This window comes from Cervus canadensis, chromosome 8 (assembly GCF_019320065.1).
Source record: "Cervus canadensis isolate Bull #8, Minnesota chromosome 8, ASM1932006v1, whole genome shotgun sequence".
Classification (NCBI taxonomy): Eukaryota; Metazoa; Chordata; class Mammalia; order Artiodactyla; family Cervidae; genus Cervus; species Cervus canadensis.
In genome coordinates this window covers 6,641,817-6,662,560 of record NC_057393.1, presented here as the reverse complement: position 1 = coordinate 6,662,560, position 20,744 = coordinate 6,641,817, and the positions used below count along the sequence as shown (strand labels likewise).

The 20,744-nt window shown below is 45.4% G+C and overlaps 2 protein-coding genes across 3 annotated transcripts in view; one reads left to right on the top strand and one right to left on the bottom strand.

Annotated features, from left to right (window-relative positions):
* The window catches only part of DHX32 (DEAH-box helicase 32 (putative)), a 48,802-nt gene extending 35,752 nt beyond the window's left edge, over positions 1 to 13,050 (bottom strand). The window contains exon 1 of one of the 2 annotated variants that reach the window (XM_043475109.1): positions 12,808 to 13,050. The gene's annotated coding sequence lies outside the window, so the exon portion shown is untranslated. The remainder of the gene's footprint in view (positions 1 to 12,807) is intronic. The other variant, XM_043475110.1, reaches the window with a different exon arrangement.
* Positions 13,051 to 13,151: 101 nt separating this feature from the next.
* FANK1 (fibronectin type III and ankyrin repeat domains 1) overlaps positions 13,152 to 20,744 on the top strand; it is a 97,638-nt gene continuing 90,045 nt past the window's right edge. The window contains exon 1 of the mRNA XM_043475145.1: positions 13,152 to 13,270. Coding sequence (XP_043331080.1) covers positions 13,258 to 13,270 — 13 coding nt within the window. The 5' untranslated portion in view covers positions 13,152 to 13,257. The remainder of the gene's footprint in view (positions 13,271 to 20,744) is intronic.

Here is a 20,744-nt window from a genome sequence, read left to right as displayed (position 1 = left end):
CGGAGTTCCCGATTTGGAAGGGCGAGTGGCTGAGTTCTGAGCCCACCAACTCGCACGACAGACACACACACCTCCCCTCTCTGATTCAGCAACTGGCGGGAGCCGTGTCAATCACTTCCTCCTGGTCACTGTTTAATCACTCAGTTCTGTCCGACTCTTCGCGGCCCCATGGGCTGCAGCCTGCCACGCTCCTCTACTCATGGGATTTCCCGAGCAAGAATACTGGAGTGGGTTGCCATTTCCTTCTCCGTGGGATCTTCCTGACCCAGGGATTGAACCTGAGTCTCCAGCATTGGCAGGTGGAGTCTTTACTATTGAGCCCCAGTTTCTCCCAGATATAATTAAATACACACAAGAAATTCATGTCCTGGCCTTTGGCAAATTTAATAGTACCAAAACCTAAATAAGGGAAAACAAGTAATACAGGCTACACGTCACTCAAAATAAAATTTAATAAAATCTATCCTGTTGTCAATATAAACTACATTCTATGACGAGAATTTTAAATCTGAAAGCAAACTGGCATTTACTCATTTTTCAAAGCTATCCCACATGAGGCTGTAGATCACATAATTTGCCTGCCCTCTGAAGTGAAACTATTACAACTCTTAAATGAGCATTTATGAAAATAATACACTATCCAGCATAAAACGAAACCACCTCACCAAGAAAAGAATCAGAAGTTAACACGTGGCTAACGAGCTACACGTAGGCCATTTATATTTTGGTTCTGGGCCAGTAATGCTAGAAACATAAATGGAGTCCATAGACAAGGAAGGAAAAGCTTTCAAGGGACGAAGTCAAATAAGCTGGTGAGATTTGTCCTGAGTGACTGTTTCACTGTCTGATGCTCCCCTTCTGCATTTCCCCCATAGAACATCAGTGGGCTCCTCACGCCTACCAGACCCTCACCTGTACAACCGCGGCAACTGCCCAGGCCTGGCGCCCCCCAACACTCAGTCTCTGGACCTCTTCTCTCTGTAAAAGGGCCGGGGAGGTCTCATCCTGTTTCGCGGCTTTAATGCCACCGCATGTGGAGGTCTCCCTGTTTATACATCCCATCAAGCCTCTCCCCCTGAACTCCAGTATCGTGTATTCAACTACCTACGAGTCATCTCCAACGTGGATACTTGGCAGGCATTTCAAACTTTACGAACCTGAAGCTGAGAGCTGACATCTGCCCCAAAGTCATACACCCGGTCCTCTCATCTTCTTCCTTTTAACTGCTCAGACCCCCAAATCTGAACTTATTCTTCATTTTTCTTTATCTCTGATCCATCAGTGGGTGTGCTAGAGAGAACAGCAGCATCCAAAGATGTGCGTGTCCAAATGCCTGGGATCTTCATTATGTACTTTGCTTGACAAGAGGACTGCAGATGTGATTGAGTTGAGGATCTTGGCTGAGGGAGATCGTACTGGTGGGTCTGAGCTAATCGCAGGGTCTGAAAATCAGAGACCCCTTCTCAGGTTTAGTCAGAGGGGATACGACCATAGAAGAAGGGTTGGGGAGATGCGATGCTGTTGGCTCTGAGGGAGGGCGAGCTTGTGAGCCACGATGTGGTGACCTCTAAAAGCTGGGAAACCAAGGAAAGGAATTCTCTCCTAGAGTGTCTAGAAAGCAGCACAGCCCTGCCTGATTTTAAAGTAGTTGGTGAACATTTAAAAACAAGTATTTTAATTTTTATTTCTTCATTTGGCTGCGCTGGGTCTTAGTCGCAGCACGTGGGATCTCTAGTTGAGACTTGCAGCATAAACTCTTAGTTGGGGCCTGTGGGATCTAGTTCCCTGGCCAGGGGTCCAGCCTGAGCCCCCTGCATCGAGAGTGCAGAGTCTGAGCCACTGGACCGCCAGGGAAGTCCCAAACCACGACGAACTAACTTCTAACCGAAGCAAATTAGGATAATAAATAAATCACCACTAAATTTGCGGTAATGTGTTACAGGAGCAATAGTTAACTTATACATCTGGTCATGCCCGTTCTACCTTCAAAACATATCAAAACCCCCGTAACTTCCACCGTGAACAGCTGGTCTGAGCCACTGTCCTCTCACCTGGATTACTGCAACAGCCTGGTGACTTGTCTTGGTTCCACCTTTAGTCCTTGCAGTAGTCAAAGTGATCCTGGCAAAGTCTACTTAGGGCTCCTCAGCTCAAAGAATTTCTCATGATTTAGAAATTTCACCTTGCTCCAGGGAAAAACCGCAATCCTTAACAGGACCTGCAAGGCCTGTGGGATCTAGAGGCATCACCTCCCTGCCCCAGTTTCCCCGGCTCCCTCTCTCTCACACTTCTCTGCTCACGCGGCCCCCTCACTGTTCCCCAAACACACGGCACACGCCTGCCTCGCGGACTTCATACCCGCTCTGCTCTCCGCCTGAAACGCTCCTTTCCTCAGATACCGAAATGGCCAGCTTCCTTATTTTCCTAAAGACCTACATCAAATGTCAACTCTGCCAGTGGGGGCTTCCCTGCCACGGGTCTGCCGTGTCTGAACTTTCACCCACGCCCCTGTGCCCCAAACCCACTCCCCTAGCTCCTTAACCTGCACTGTTTTCCTCTTTACATTTGTTTACTGTTGGAGCCCTCCACCGGAATACAAGCACCTCAAGGCGGGGAGGTGTCTATTTTTCTCCCGGCCTTCACGGCAGAGTTGGCACATGGAAAGCATTCAATAAATATTTGCTGAATGAATGAGCAAATGATGTTGCTAGCCCCTCAGGGTACTGCTGTTCAACTATCCAGGTTGCCCTCTATTCAGTCAGTGACCAAGTCCTTCAAAACTTTGCCGTGTTCTGTTCCGTCCATCGCGTCTTTCATCTGATGCCGGTGAACACCTGCCTTTCTCCCCAGGCTCTCCACTGCAATTTCTCGTGTACAGATCTGCACTTTCATTATATTACTCTACTTAAAGTTCCAGTTAGCTTGCTACTGCTGCATCAATAGAGCGGAAACACTTCCATCGGGAACTCACTATGTTTCTGGATTTCAGTGACTTTTTTGCCCCCGAATATGACCCAGGGTCACCTGGTATTTTTAAAGGGTATGGCCTGAGAGTCTGGTGAATTAGCATATCCATCAACTGAAATATCTGTGAGCTCTTAAGTTTTCCCATGCACCATACACCTAAATAACAAACCAGCTCCTTTTTTCCACATTTCTTAAAGCTGCTTTTTTCTTGATGACTTGAGAAGAGTAATTGTGTAGAAAATCACAGTTATACTGAGATTCACACAACAGCATGCCTCAATCTTGCTCCAGCGGACCCCCGATCTTTCGGGTCACTTGTAAATAACCAGTGTGAAATGACAACATCCCTAAGGATCAGGGAGCTACTGAACCATCTGTACTACAAACTATCTTTCCTTTCAGTCTCAAGACTCGAACCATTACTGAGCTATATCCTCTCTGGCAATTTCCATAGTCTGAACCCGGATACAGGGGGTACTCGATTAGCAATTAGAGGTTGAATCACCTTCTGTCCTTTGGGGATTTCATGATTTTTAAGAGTAACATCTGATTGTGTTTTATTACAGGTGTTATTCTCAATCTAATAGGTTTTCTCTAATCTCAAGTCTTCTCATCTTCAATGCCTGTATTTTCATGTCTTCCATTTTCTTATTCAACCAGTATTTGGGTGTCTACTAAGTATCTGGCCTGTGAACACACAAGTGACACGTGAACAGACAGGGACTCTTAATCTTGTAGTCAAGTAAGTAAGACTTCCTGGTGGCTCAGACGATAAAGAATCTGCTTGCAATGTGGGAGAGCCGGGTTCAATCTCTGGGTTGGGAAGATCCCCTGGAGAAGGGAATGGGTACCCCCTCCAGTATTCTTGCCTGGAGAATCCCATGGACAGAGGAGCCCGGTGGGCCACAGTCCACTGGGTTGGAAAAAGTCAGACACGTCTAAGTGACTAACACTTTCACTTTCGTTCAAGTAAGTAAAAGAAGGAAGAATAACAGGTATGTAATAGAAAAAAGAAAAGATCCGGGGACAGGTAAGTTCATAGATGATACAAGGGCCAAATCAGAAAAGACTGGATAAGCTATGGGAAGGAGACTGTTTTATTTTAAATGCCATGGGTCTAACTCAGTCATTTCTTGATTAAAATTTCTATTTTTTAAACATTTTGCTTTTCTTTACAATTGTGCTAAATCTGTTACTCAATTTTCTAAATATTATCTATGTTTTTTTAATATCTACCTTCAATTTTCTTAATTACTACTGCATGACAGGTTCTAGGAGAGCTGGTGCCCACTGAATGTAATGGCAGAATGGAATGGATAGTGCAGTTATGAGCTAGCTTACCAAATAGGGCAGGAAGAGAAACCAGTGAACCACATTCAATGAAACATTATCAGAAATATTAAAAACTAAGCACCACTGCTTGACTATTTAAAATTATTTTCACAAAGGTCTGTGAAAATAGGTCTTTTCTATGATCTAATTCACAGCCTATCCTTTTTCATCTCCACTGCTTAGGAAAAGTGTTCTGGGGAAAACACACATATACAAACACCTTGCCTTTTAAAAAATTATTCTTTTAATGTGACTTCCAAATTTGTTTTGACACTATTTATGTGACCAATGCGTTTTTCTTGATGAATTTGTGCTAATTTTTATTGAAAGTTTTAAAATAATTTAATCACTATTTAAAGTCTCTTCATAGTCTGCAGAAAAGGAAATTTACTTATTATTCACATGTTTGCAAACAGGATTAAATGCAGACTCAGTAATTTCTTAAAGATCCCAGAGGACGTCCGTGGTGGTTCAGTGGTTAAGAGTACACCTTGCAATGCACAGGACATGGGTTCGATTCCTGGTCCAGGAAGATCCCGCATGTCGCAGAGCAACTGAGTCCAAGTACCACAATCACTGGGCCTGTGCTCTGGGGCCCTTGAGCCACTAGTGAAGCCCAAGCGACCAGACCCCAAGTTCTGCAGCAAGAGGAGCCGCCACAGTGAGAAGCCTGTGCCCACAGCAAAGAGCAGACCCTGCTCGCGCATCCCGAGCAAAGGCTCCCCGCACAGCTACAAAGACCCAGCACGGCCAAACATAAACAAGCAAATCTTTCTCATAGATGTGAATCTGAGCAAACTCCAGGGGACAGTGAAGGACAGGGAGGCTTGGCGTGCTGCAGTCCACGGGGTCGCAAAGAGTCGGACATGACTTAGCGGCTGAACACCAAACAAGGGGAGCAGCTTAGTAAAAGCAAGCACGTGTCCATGTGGAAACTCTGAACAATGCTGGAACACTAACGCAAACTCAGCACATGTACTCAACACATTCACTCAGGTTTTCACGTGGTGTCCTCTAGCTCTAGGTTTACGATAGATTTCCTAAGGTCAAGATCCACTTCTGAGTCATCTCTGCAGAGTCTACACAGTAACATAGGCCTTTGCAAAAATTATGTGACCAATACATATTAGCTGAAATAATAAACAATATACTTGTGAACCATGATGATAAGGTTTAGAACAAAGGAAGGTTAATGAGGCATTACAAGTGAATAATGACTGTCCTCAGGATAGAGGGCTGTTATTTCTTTGGAGAACAGGATCATTAGTTCCATATTCCACACCAACTCTATTCAAAGTGCTCATTTGTGACAAGGTAAGGCGCCTGCACCGCAGTGTAAATTAACCAGCTGCTTCCTTCCCTGAAGAAGTCTTGCTATTACCCTGAACTAAACAGTATGATTAGGGCCACAATCTATTTACACTCTGGCACCAGCTCCTAATCTCACTGCAAACCAGTAAGAGTCTGTGGACTGACACTGGTCTGCACACCGCACTTTGAAAACAATGGTTCCATCCAACCACTGAAGCTGGACTAGTACTAAAGATAACAATAACGATAATGAGGATGATTCTACCAATTAGCCTTTACGGAGTGCTTACTGGGCGCCAGATGCTATAAGTACTTAAGCACTTTATATGGATTATTTCATTTAAACTCTTAAGGACCCCATGAGGGTTTACTTTATTATTTCCATTTTTTTAATGAGGAAATTTAAGCCTTTAGAAGCTTAGTTAATTCACTCAGCTTCGAGCCGCTCCGCTGGGGTAGAGCAGGTGCTGAAGTCCAGCAGTCTGCCCTCAGCTTCGCCCCACGTATCTGTCCCAGGTACGGGTCCAGTGTGTGCTCAACCACGTCGCACCACACTGCTCCCGGACTGCGGGAAGATCGACAGCAGGCTCCCGCGGCAACACTCTGGGGTAGAGGACCACTCGATATTACAGGAGGTATCAGGCAGGGTGGCCGGGAAAACATACCATATGACGACCGTTCTTTCATGGAAAGGAAAACATAGTTGTAATCACCCATATTGAGAGTTACAGTCAAACACCCAATATGGAAACTTTACTTTCCATTTACTTTTCCATTCTATTTTAATCAAAAACAATGGACTTAACATAACTGGGCTTTTAAGAAGATTACTCCTTTGCTTTCCTTTGTTTTAACTGGCTCAGTGCTCCCAAAAAGCACATCCTATTGTTTACTGTCATCCTGCTTATTTAACTTCTATGCAGAGTACATCATGAGAAATGCTGGGCTGGAGGAAGCACAAGTTGGAATCAAGATTGCCGGGAGAAACATCAATAACCTCAGATATGTAGATGACATCAGCATTACGGCAGAAAGTGAAGAAGAATTCAAGAGCCTCTTGATGAAAGTGAAAGAGGAGAGTGAAAAAGCTGTCTTAAAACTCAACACTGAAAAAACAAAGAGCGTGGCATCAGGTCCAATCACTTTATGGCAAACAGACGGGGAAACAATGGAAACAGTGACAGACTTTTATTTTCTTGGGCTCCAATGTGGATGGTGACCGCAGCCATGAAATCAAAAGACTCCTTCAAGAAAAGCTATGACAAACCTAGACAGCATATTAAAAAGCAGAGAGATTACTTTGCTGACAAAGGTCTGTCTAGTCAAAGCTACGGTTTTTCCAGTAGTCATGTATGGATGTGAGAGCTGAACAATAAAAAAGGCTGAGCACCAAAGAACTGATGCTTTTGAGCTGTGGTGCTGGAGAAGACTCTTGCGAGTCCCTTGGACTGCAGGGAGAGCAAACCCATAAACCCTAAAGGAACTCAACCCTGAGTATTCACTGGGAGGACTGAAGCTGCAGCTCCAATACTTCGGCCACCTGATGCGAAGCGCTGACTCATCAGGAAAGACCCTGATGCTGGGAAAGACTGAAGGCAGGAGAAGGGGACGAGAGAGGATGAGATGGTTGGACGGCATCATCAACTCAATAGATATGAATCTGAGCAAGCTCTGGGAGTTGGTGATGGACAGGGAAGCCTGGCGTGCTGCAGTCCATGGGGCTGCAAAAAGTTGGACATGACTGAGCGACTGAATAACCTTGGTTTCTAGCAGAAGAGCTTGGCGGGTTGAGAAGAGTCAGACACAACTAAGCATTATCACAATAATAACAATAGTATACCAAACACAGCTTGAATAATCAATCCTGCACAATTTCTTTCAAGAATCCTACATTCTCCTGGTAATTTGCACATACAGAAAGACTTTCCAAGCTCAATCAATGTTTGTGCATCATAATAACATATTACTCCCTACATGTAAGTCTATAAGTCAAGGGTTTTGTTAGAATTTCAAATAGCTGGGCCACTCAGTGCTTTTCAACACTATTTTGATGACTATTTTTACCAGATAATATTCTAAAAACTAACAGTTGAGTAAAAGCAAAGTTAATAATGTACGCTAAAACATTAATTTGACTTATTTGTGCAGTCTAGTTAGATATCTGAACAAATGCGTGAGCCAATCAAAGCTGAAAACTAAAAATAGGCTATTGCCAGTCTCCCTAAGGAATTCACCATATTTATTTTACCTACAACATACACAAAATGAACTTTTATACAACTTCTTTATCAAAGATAGTATTGCCTGGGGCATTATCATACCTCCTGAAGTTACATTTTACTTGAATTGTTGCTCTAAATGGAGACTGTGAAACACAAAAAATATGAGGAGCGTTTTGCACAAAGTGTGTGTATGTGTGTGTGTGTGTGTTCAGTCAGTCGTGTCCGACTCTTTGTGACCCCATGGACTGCAGCCTGCCAGGCTCCTCTGTCCGTGGAATTCTCCAGGCAAGAATACTGGAGGGGGCTGCCATTTCCTCCTTCACGCTAACAAAGTAATGGGTAGCCATTCTGCACCAACTTTATTAAAATAAGAATCAGTTGATAAACTATGTTGTGCACTCTAAGGCAGGTGGAGGAAAATAGAATCATTTCAGGGAGTGCCAACACACGAGCCTGGAAGAGCAGGGGTTCTATTCTGTTAATCTCTCCAGATTTTCTGGTTCCTCCTCTCTAGTCTCTGTACCCCAGAGTTTTATCCCCAACCCTCTTCTCACTGCACATAACCTCCCCGGAGAACCTCACTCACATTTTAACTTCAATCACTGAGTGCTTCACCCAAGTTTCTATCTTCATCTCAGACTTCTTTCTACAGTTCCAGACCCACACGTCCAAGTACTACTTACGGGACATCCCAACTTAGATAACAGGCAATTTCAGGGTTAATGTTCAAAACTGAATTTGTCATCTACCCCACTTCTCACACTTCTGAGAAAGAAAAGGGCTTCTTTCCTCCTTTCACGTTCCAGATCAGGCAACTGACAGAACAGTGCCCGTCAGCAGGACGTCATCCCTGGCTTCTCCCCCACCTCCACCTCCGGCATCTCCAAGGCTGCTGATTTCACCTCCCTCAGGGGCCCCTCCTCCTGATTCCCGACACCATCACCACCAGAGCCTTAGTTATCTTATCATTTCTCCACAGAATTACTGCAAAGTCTCCAGTTTTGCTTTTCTGCCTCCATCTGTGGCTCTCCGTCAACACATCATTCGCAGGCTGCCAGCCATCTCTGTCAAATGCAAAACTGGTCACATCACTGACTCAAGTGCTTTTTATAATCTTCAGGATAAAAGCCTCACTCCTGGATTCTTTCTGACTTAGTCTGTATTTGCCTCTCCAGCCTTCTAGCATGTTCTCTCTGCTCCTGCCACAGTGGACTTGTGCCCAGAGCTGGTCCCCTATCCCCTGTACCTCTACCTGGGAGGTCCCCCTGCCCTCACAGACAACCCATCGAGTCATTTCCTAGTCCCTCCTGGAGAAGAAAGCCAGGTCCCAGGAAGTACCTAATACATTACAGGTGCTCACCGAATATTTGCTGCATGTATGCCGGAGTTAATGACAACTCTTTACATTTAATAAATTATTTGGAATATACAAGGAATTTTCATTTATATCTATAATCATATTTGACAACCACTGCAGGTTTTATCATCCCGAGTTATCAATGAGGAAATAATGGCCCCTGACTTTCCCAAGATGGAAGAGCAGGAATTAATGCAATCATCCCTAACTAAAGGCTTGTCCTCTATTATTATCCTACTTAATTATCAGGTACACCCTGAAAACCCACTATGAGCTAAAAGGAATACAGAAGCAGCCTAGGTCATGGACTCAGCTCTAAAATGTTTCATCTCATCAGAGGCACAACACCCATACACAAAAAAACTGAGAGAAAATTCTACAAGATAGTATAGTATATATATAAAATAGATTACCAACAGGACCTACCGTATACACAGAGAACTATATTCAATATCTTATAATATTGGAAAGAATCTTGAAGGTAAAAGAATCTGAGAAGGAACATATATATATGTATATATAATGTATATGGCTAAATTACTGCACTATACACCTGAAACTAACATAAAACTAACACGATATTGTAAATTAACTATACCTCAATAAAAAAAAAATTCTAAGATGAAAAAAGAAAGTATAGTGTAGTATAGGGCTAAGTGCCAAAGTGCGTAGTGACCCCAGGAGGAACAGAATGCACTCAGTGGGAACCCACCTATCCTGGGGGCTTCCTGGGGCTCAGAGGGGAAAACATCCCTCTGCCGATGCAGGAGATGCAGAAGCAGCGCGTTTGACCCCTGGGTAGGGAAGATCCCTGGAGAAAGGAATGGCAAGCCACTCCAGTACTCTCACCTGGAAAATCCCACAGACAGAGGAGCCTGGCGGGCTCCAGTCCAGGGGTTCGCGGAGTCGGACACGACCGAGTCACTGAGCATGGACACATGCACCCCTGTGCTGGAGAGGCTTTCCAAACAGGAGATGGGGGTGCGCAGCATGGCTCTGCAGCCCAATTACACTAGGAATGATTAAACGGGCTAAGACAGGGGCATTTCTTAAGTCCAACATGGTCATGCGGACCATGACAGGTCTGGAGGACAGAAAGGAAACAGCAAAAATGGAAATATAATTGTTTTCTGCCTTTGACCAAATTCCTTCTGAGTTTCAGAAAGTAACAAGAGTAAGAATTCTCTCACTATGGAAAAACAGAAATCCAAAAACAAAAATGAAAACTTCCTCTGACTTAGGAGAGTAAGCTTATGAAACAGAAGTACATTAATCTGCTTTACTTTCTTTCTTTCCTTTTGAAATCATCCTACTTGCATTAAACCATGTTAACTTCCTAAAGGAATTACTTTTACTTTAAATTCTGATGTGGACAAGAGATTTAAATAAGAAAAAGAAAGGCCACCTCTGTCTCTTAATTGCTACCTTGTTATTTCCTGGGACAATGCTTTGGCTTGCTACATGTAGTTGAGCATCAGCAAAGTAAACAATAATGTAATTATTCCCTTCAGTGAAGAGCTGGGAAACTTTTCTGAACATGACAGTGAAAACAAATAGAAAAAGTAGTACAAAATCCGCAAAGGGACAACCAGTACCTTTACCATTCATTTCAACCCCCAGCCACTATCGACTGACCTCAGGCCATTCCCTCCAGTAATAAAGCACATCCCTTCATCTGGAGCAATTTCTTTAAAGCTCTTCTCAATCATTCAACAGGCATTTAACAAGTACATTGTTACTGGAGAAAAAGAAACTGAATACCAACCCTTGCCTTAGACATTTTTGTACCTACCCCTTCCTCATTTTCACCCCCCTCTTCAGTCATTTGTTCCATAGGTACATGATCCCCTAAAACAAATGCTGTTTTTCAGTTGCTCAAGTCACCTCTTACCTAAAATATGTCAATGCAAGATTGCCTCAATATCAAGCTCATAGCTATCGATAAAATCATTCATCTATACTACAAAGTATTTACCAAATCATATCTCCATTTTATAAAGCAATTATCCTCTGGTGAAAAAAGAAACAAATCTGCATACAATTGTTAAATTCTCGAATCCTTGTTACATGAAGATCTACAATTTTGGTTCTTTCTTCTTTTTAAGTACAAGTGCCTAATCCTTTGCTATATAAGAAAATTTAACCCTACCTCCTCTTTTCTTTCCGTTAGTAAAAGCCAAGCTTTAATCATTATCTTGTCACTTTGACTATGACATTATTAATGAACATCATTATGTATGTTTCTCCAGTGAAAAGACCAATTCATAACTTTGCTAATGATGTGAAAACTATAATTTGAAAAGACTGTACTACAGAAGAACTGTTGATCTTAGAATCTTTCTATCTAAAAATCCACCATGAAGTGTTTACTTTCCAACTTGAATTTATTACTTTAATATTGTAGCTGTTGAATTACAGGTTCTGTATTTATCACACTGCTTGTCAATAAAACTTGTGGCTTTGACAACGAATCTGAAAAAGTCCCCATACAGTCTGAGAGGAGATAGCCCAATTTGGTGGAATATAATGAATGTCCCTTTCCATCACTGAATATCTGCTTCTTAGGTTCAATTAACCTCTGAATGATTCTCTTTATGCGAGGAAAGTAATTCTCCTAATGTCCTTGTCATCTACAGGGTGGAAAAGAATTCTTTGCCATCTACTAGTGGCAAAGAATGAGCAGTCACTACCGTGACCCCAAAACACTCTCTTCTTTTCATTCCCCTCAAGTTCTGTCTAGGGCAGCAGGAAGAAGTGATAGAGGGGCCAAAATATTCAGACCGGAGCACTGCATCGATCACAACGTTTCCTCCTACTGGCACGTGCATTCCCCTTGTTTTCCTTCTCCCCTCTCCTCAGGGTTGTTCTTCTTGACCTATACAGCACTCTCCCAGTGGTCTGAATTTTTACAGCCTACCAGATAAAATGCCCGGTGATCCCTAACACTTCCTGAAAGCACTACCTGCATCGATGTTTTCAAAACCATTCTTAGGAGAAAAAAATACTATGGTGTGGGATCTTGCTACAAAAAAAGAGTATGGTGTGTTTCACTGACCTACCAAGTTTTGGTACAGAACGTGTGGGCCTGGTGCCTGCAACTTGGAGCGAAAACCAGGAGGAGCCCTGAAACAAATACACACACACACACACACACACACACCACTAAAAACCGGAAAGATCCGACTGGGGCCCAGGGCCTGAAAGGTGACACTTGGATGACAGTGCAATGTGCGCAGCGGAGGCGCCTTCTCCCCGCTTTTCGGGACCCGGGCGACGCGCTCGGCCCACTGCCGACCGCTTGCTCCCATCTGCTAAGAAGCGCTGCCCGCCAAAGGGACACGAGTGGCCGAGGTCCGGCCCCAGGCCGACCGGGCGCACCCCACACCACCCGTGGCCGCCCCCCAGCCTCGAGGCCTCGGGGCCCGCAGGGAGGGCGGGTCCGCTCCGCGCGCCCAGACGCGGCTCCGCGAGGCTGGAGGGCGGCCAGAGGTGGGGGGCGTCTCCTCCCGGGCGGTTCACCAGTCGGGGCGGGGTGCTCCGGGGCCACCCGGCGGGCCCGCCACAGGTGCGCCGGGCCGCCCCCACCCCAGCCTCCCGCCGCCGCGGCCCGGCCTTTACCTGCGGTCCGCGGACGGAGGCCCGGGCGCGGCCGCCCTTCCCCGCCGAGCTCGCCGGGCGCACGGACCGACGAACGGACGCCTCGGGTCGGCGACGGAGGGCTCACGGGGCCCCACCCGAAGGCCCCGCCGGGGACGCGAGGGCCGCCGCGGGGAGGGCGCGACCGCCTAACCAGGCCACCCTGGGGCAGCGCGTCTTCCGTCCGCGGGCCCCCTCCGCCCGCCGCGCTCGCTGCCCCGCTGGAGACGCGGGGGCCCTCGCGCTCGCTCGCGTTTCCTAGCGTCTTTTGGTCCCTCCCACTCGCCGTCCTTCCTGCTCCTCCTCCTCCCCACCCCGCTCTCCGGGTTGTCAGGGCAACCGAAGCGACGCCGGCCCCCGGGAGGAGAGGCGTTAGAAGGGGCCTGCAGCACCGGGGGCTCGGCCCGTAGGGGCCCGGGAGCAGCTTCCTCTATGGAGCTCCAGAGTAAGGGGGCCGGGGTCGGGGCCGGGGCGGGCCTTCCCTGGAACGGGTGTGGGCGCCCTGCGCGCAGCTCCACAGGCTTTTTTTTTTTTTTTTTTTTAACGCTTTTGACCTGGATATACAGCCTCCCTCTCGCGCTTTCTTCTCCGGGAGAGTCGAGAAAGGGGCTAAATCCCGCGGAGTGTGATTGTCGGGAGCCCGAGGGCTGCGTGAGCTCGGGAATGTGGGCTGGAGGAGGCAGCGCCCCCAGGGTGTTGCTTCCTGAAATGACCTCCCAAGCAAATCCGTTTCTTGTTAGTATTGCTGTCTTTATTATTGGAGCTTCCCTGTTGGCTCCGATGGTAAAGAATCCTCCTGCAATGCGGGAGACACAGGTTCGATCCCTGGGTCGGGAAGATCTCTTGAAGGAGGGCATGGCAACCCACTCCAGTATTCTTGCCTGGAGAATCCCATGACAGAGGAGCCTGGCGGGAATACAGTCCACAGGGTCGCAGAGTCAGACACGACTGAAGCGACTTGGCATAACACGGTCGTCACTGCTTTGTTTGGTACTTTGATTCATTGACCATAAGTAGCCATTCTGCTTCTAAAATGTCAGCAATTGAACCTGCAAGGAGGCCAGCTCTTGTACTTATTAGAAGATATGGCATCCTCTTCCCAGTAGTCGGAGATTTGAAAGAGAGAAAAATTTTGAACTTTGTGCAAGAGTGTTTAATTCGTTGCTAGAGGTTCTCCGAGGTAGGCTTGGACACGCAAAAAGGAAAAAAAGTTACGATTTCTTTTACTGTTTCCCACTTTGTTTGACAAAAGGTGAGCCGTCTGGAATGATCAGATCTAACACCAGCTTTAACTTACTGTGTTTCTGATTGTTGTTCAGTGTGCTGTGCTTAGTCGTTCAGTGGTGTCCGACTCTTTCTACCCCATGGACTGTAGCCCACCAGGCTCCTCTGTCCATGGGATTCTCTAGGCAAGAATACTGGAGTGGGTTGCCATGCCCTCCTCCAGGGTATCTTTCCAACCCAGGGATTAACCCAGGTCTCCCACATCGCAGGCGGACTCTTTACCATCTGAGCCCCAGGGAAGCCCATTGATTGTTGTTTTTATATTATTAGTAAGGCTACTACTACTGTTCAAACCTCTCTAGGGACACAGAGCTCCATCCTTCTTTCCCAAGCTGCTTTATTGCTCCTTTTGTTCTTAAAATAAGAACAGTGTTTCGTAGGGAAACTAGAAAGACCTGCAACTGTTATAGGAGGATGCAGTGTGACTCTGAAAACCAAGTTGTCTTTTCTTGCACAATTTCAGAAATGAAAGTGCTCAGACCATGTCCATTCTCTGGGGTATATGCTGATGTTGTTACAGGTCGTTAGTTTCCAAGGAGGTTTCTAAAGAGTTTCTCCCTTCTTTTAACTCTCTTGCTGAGCTGAAAGCTTGTAAGTTGAGAATTATAGTTTGAGTGGACTTTATACACTATTCTATCACTCACACTTGTAACTCTCTGGATTCTGTGTGTTATCTAACCTGTTGAAAGAAATTTAACTTACAACAATGTTAGAATTTTTGTATCATTTCAAACTAATGCCAGGGTGTGCATGTTCTCTCTTTAGAGAAGAAGTAAAGTGAAGTGAAATATCTGTCTTAAAAATACCAACTTTATTTCTTCAAATTTATGTTACTGTTTAACTGTGTAAACCAAAAATTTCAAGTATGGTATTGAATTTGGTATTTCCAATTTCAATACCAATACCAATTTCAAATTCCAATACCAATTTCTATGGTATTTCCACGGTATTCTCTATGTTCTAAGTACTCTCCTCGGGTGGAGGATTGAACAGTGAATAAAACCGTGTTCGCTTTGGTTATTCCTGGGAAACTGAGCAGACACTTGCCCAAGAACTTCTGAAAACCTCCCTGGGGTCTGAGATTAGGAGAAAGCAAATGGACAGAAGGCTTCCGGCAGAATAACCCAACAAAGAATGAGGGAAAGGGGTTCCAGCCAGGTCCCTGAGACCAGAGAGAGCAGTGTGCGTTTAAGGTTCAGAGTTCGAAGATCAGCAGAGCTGTAACTGAGAAGACTGAGGGGTGGAGCAGAGGAGGAAGAAAAGAGACAAGGCTGGAAGAGTGAGTAGGAACCAGATCCTGGAGACTTTGTAAAACTGTGAGAAATTTATTACCTCTTTGAATGACACATCTCGTTTATATCTGATCACAGATATGTCTGATCACACTGGGTCTTAATGTGGAAAATATTTGCTAAATAATCTTTTATGCCTGGGACACAACTGTAAACTTATTCTTTTTTACATACTCTCAAATGCTGTCACTAGTTTAATTTTAGATAATTCAAACAATGACCATTTACCTTAGAGAATTCTTTAGCAGCCTAATAAACATCATTTTGGGTGAATATTAATTTATTTGCTGTTAATAAATATTTTAAAGGACAAGATTAGATGGTCTTTAAGGTCCTTTTTAACTTCAAGAAATGTACCCTACCAGATTCCACCTGAGACTCAAGTTACTATTTTATCCTCTCAAAGATATTGGAAAATACTATGGCTGTGATATTAACAAATATGACAATTATACTGTCATCAGTGTTATATTAACAATATGTTGTTATGCCAATATTATCTGGCATATTTTAAGCCTGGTGTGTTCATGATACCATTTGTTATTGGGGGGTTTCAAGTAGCATTTTACTGGTGTAGTTGGATATAGCACCAGTAAATTGATTTAAAAGGAGGCACCTTCTTCATTGCCTTTAAGGATTAAATATGTATCTAAGGACAACACCAAAGAACTGCTAGAAAAAAACCCCAAGTCAGTCTTACCCATTCTGTTTCCACACACTTAGGTTTCTATTACTTTTAGGAGTGACCTTTATTAACTGAGTCATTAAAATCCCATAAACATAAGCACTTCAAATCCCACAGCTGGATCACACTCTGGCAATAAGCAGAGGGTGACTGGCTACCACTGTTTTGCAGAATGATAGTAAGCCAATGATCCAAGAAATGACTCCTGGGGGAAAGGGGCAAATTAAATCAGCTTACAACCCTGGGCTGTTTGGAATGGTTTTGGCTCTTGGCTTACATATTTACATCTTTAATTATTTTCTTCCTAAACTAACAACGCGGTTGGAAAGATAACCCATGTATGAAATAACATGAAAAATGCACATCAAATTCCTATTTTTAAAAAATTATTTGTTTTTGGCTATGCTGGGTCTTCACTGCTATGCACAGTCTTTTGCCAGTTGCAGCTAGTGTGGGCTACTCTCCAGCTGCAGTCCAAGTGCTTCTCACTGTGGTGGGTTCTCTTGTTGCGGAGCACAGGCTCTAGGCGTGCCGGCTGGGTAGTTGTGGTGCATGGGCTTAGCTACCCCGCGGCATGTGGCATCTTCCCCAGCCAGGGCCTGAACCTGTGCCCCCTGCCTTGGAAGGTGGATTCTTATCCACTGTGCCACCAGTGAAAGTCGTTCAGTCGTGCCCGACTCTTTGCAACCCCATGGACTATACAGTCCATGAAAGTCTCCAGGCCAGAATACTGGAGTGGGTAGCCTTTCCCTTCTCCAGGGGATCTTTTCCCACCCAGGGATGGAACCCAGGTTTCCCACCTGGCAGGTGGATTCTTTACCAGCTGAGCCATAAGGGAAGCCTGAGAATACTGGAGTGGGTAGCCTATCCCTTCTCCAGTGGATTTTCCTGACCCAGGAATCAAGCTGGAGTCTCCTGCATTGCAGTCAGATTCTTTGCCAACTGAACTCGCCACCAGGGAAGTTCTAAATTCCTTTTTTTCTATTTTTTTTTTTTAAGAGAAGATTTAAGTTAAACAGTACTATCTCTTCCCTGATATTTTATAAGTGGCAATGCCAAGGAGTAGCTTTGCAGGTCTTTAAACTTTCCTCTCATGATCTTCCCTAGCCCACCAATCACCCTAAACAAGTACATAATCTGAATTTTAAAATGTGTATATTTATCAAGTGCAACATCAAGATACACCCTTAGCTCCCACTTACAACCTTATTGCCACCTGCCCTCTAAACTCGCCTTAAATTAAAAATGCTGGGCCTATTTCAGGCCAGGCAGCAGTTTCTTGATAGATACCTCCCTTTTCAAAGAAATCCTAAATGGGATTCTAGGTTACTCCAGTGACTAAGAGACTGAGACATAGCCTTAAAGGGTTGAAGACTTGTTTCTCCAAACCTGTTTTCCCACTGGTCTGCCCCATCTATGGGTAGGATTTCACCATCTTCCCAGCTCCTCCAGCTGGAAATCCGAGTGTCACCCTGAGCTCCTCTCTTTTACTCAGCACCCCTCCCACTCACCCCACCCACCAGCGTGCCTGTTTATTCCACCTCACACACACCCTCACTCTGTGTCTTTCTCCCTGCGGTCATCACCCATACTCCAAGCCACCATCTTGCCTAGCCCGTGATGGGAGTCTCTGCTGATTTCTGCGTTTCCTCTCCCCACCTGTGCTCACCTGGGGACCAGAGTAAGCTTTTCAAAATGCACAGGTCATGTCACTCCCCTGCCAAAAGCACCCCACCCCCCCCGCAAGAGTTCTTATCCAGCTGCCTCTGCAGCCCACCTCGTATAGGATCTGGGGTACATGATGCTTCAGCCAACGGTCTTTTCGTCCCTTCAATGTACCAAGCTCCCTCGGGACTGCGGGTCTTGGCACAGGCTCTTCCCGGGGCTGGGGGGGAGGTTCTCCCTCCTGCTCGGGGTCCCACCCAGTGTCTTCTGGTCTCAGCTGAAATGCCACTCCTTTGTGCTTCGTGTTCAGTCGTGTCCAACTCTTTGCGACTCCATGGACGGTAACCCGCCAGGCTCCTCTGTCCATGGGATTTCCCAGGCAAGAATATTGGAGTGGGTGGCCATTCCCCTCTCCAGGGGATCTTCCCGACCCAGGGATCGACCCCCTGACTCCTGGGTCTCCTGCATTGTAGGCAAATTCTTCACCGCGGAGCAGTCAGCGATGCCCCATGTCACTCCTTGTTGAGTGCATTTCTCTGATTCTCCAAAGAGGGTCAGGCCCCCTCCCTGTGTTACTCCTGTCTCTGCAGTGATCACAATCTATGGTTCTCTTGTTAATTTTCACAATCTGTGTTCTCCACCGGGCTGTAGGGTGGCTAAAGAGGGCCCAGTCTACCGTTCTGCTTCCAACACTTAACATGGAATAGGCCCCAAACAAGCATTTATTGAATGGATGGCACTGCTGTGAACACCTGGGTGCCTTATTTAATTTTATTTCCTTAAGAGTGTTGCGATGTGCTTCAAAAGAAAGCCATTTTAGTTTGTAACAGAAAGGGCTGTGCACCAGTGAGATTTGACTTGCCCCTTATGTTGTATGCTTTGGGTAAAGTTCATTTAAATCAGGAGCTTGTAAATGTCAGGTGAATTACAAGTATGGCATTTCTTTTTCTTCACTATTTTAAAAGGGGGTCTTTTAAGTATCTCATTCTATCCAGTAAAATTAAGGAAATAAGAATGGAATCTTATCTGGGGGTACTGAAAGACTGCCAGCTCATAGACTCAACAAAATCTTTGCACCGCCATGGAGTACTTATTCATTAATTATCTGAGAGACTGCTGAGTATTTAAGAGCAATAAATTAGTGAAACCCAGGAGTGATTTTTAAAAGTCTGTGTAACAATTTTTTGTCAAGTAGTCTTAGTCTCTTACAGAGTGAAGCAAGTCAGAAAGAAAAACACCAATACAGTATATTAATGCATATACATGGAATTTAGAAAGATGGTAACGATGACCCTATATGCGAGACAGCCAAAGAGACACAGATGTAAAGAACAGTATTTTCGACTCTGGGAAAAGTTGAGGGTGGATGAAATGAGAGAATAGCATTGAAACATGTATATTACTATGTGTGAAATAGATCACCAGTCCAGGTTCGATGCATGAGACAGGGTGCTCAGGGCTGGTGCACTGGGATGACCCTGAGGGATGAGATGGGGAGGAAGGTGGGAGGGGGGCTCAGGATGGGGGACACATGTACACCCGTGGCTGATTCATGTCAATGTATGGCAAAAACCACTACAGTATTGTAAAGTAACTAGCCTCCAATTAAAATAAAAGATTAATTTTTTTAAAGAAGAATATTCTATCAGATTGCAATTCAAAAGTTACCATTAAGAAATAAAGGCTTATTTGAATCAAGTTTAAAACTTAAAAAAATTCAAAGCAGCAGGCTTTAAATAGCTATAAAATCCCCGTCAAAATACTGACGCTCACTGCCACCCTGACCTCAGGATGCTCCGCCCGCCGCAGGGAGGAGCAGAACGACTGGGTGGGTGCAGCTGTGTCTCAGCAGAAGCTCAGCGCTATCCTCCAGCCAAGTCTTACCCGATAACTTGGATTCCACCTCCTCTTGCTGGGGAGAGAAAGCCTGTTACCACCTGCTTGGTCTGGGGAATCTGCCCAAACAGGCCCAGGAACTGAACTAAGCCGACCAGTCTACTGGAGGGGCTTGTGCCTGAGCATCACCCAAGAGTGGCCTGGATGAGTCATCAAGTACAGAAGGTGGTGCCAACTCATTCACAATAAACAATTCACACCAGTGTTCTGGGCATTCCCCTGCTCACCGGGCTGGGGCAAAACTGGAGATGCTTATCCTGGGACCCTGCCCGAGTCTGGGGACATTTGTGTCCTGAGCAGCAGAAAGAAAGGAGGAGGCATCCCTTGTTTTTAAATTCCTTTAGTTGAAACACCAATACGTTGGCCTCCTGATGCGAAGAACTGACTCATTTGAAAAGACCCTGATGCTGGGAAAGATTGAAGGCAGGAGGAGAAGGGGATGACAGAGGATGAGATGGTTGGATGGCATCACCGACGCAATGGACATGAGTTTGGGTAGACTCTGGGAGTTGGTGATGGACAGGGAGGCCTGGCAGGCTGCGGTCCATGGGGTCGCAAAGAGTCGGACACGACTGAGCGACTGAACTGAACTGAGCTGAGCTGTAACCCGCCCCCTTCCAGGCTGTCAGGGACCCCTTCCTGGCCTCACCTTCCTGGGACAGTTGTCTCATTCTCACTCTCCTGCCTCCTTGTTTCTGCCCACTTACTGCCCATCCGTGTATCTGTCCTTAGAAACATCTCGCCAACGTTACCATCTCTTAAAAAAACGTTGCCTCTCTGTTTACCCTCCTCCAACCAAAATCAGAGTTGATTTCTCCCTCATAGATACTGTCTGCATTTTATTGCTACTTTTATTATTCTAATGTGTTGTGATTGATACATATTTATTTGTTCAGCTCTCCCATTAGAAGTTACCTTGAAATGGGGACTTCCCTGGTGGCCCAGGGTTTAAGAATCTGCCTTCCAATGCAAGAGATGTGGGTTTAATCCTTGGTCAAAAAACTAAGATCCCAGATGCCTTGAAGCAACTAAACCCTCACACTGCAGCTAGAGAAGTGCCCTCAATGCAGACCTGGCACAGACAAAAAAAAGAAAGT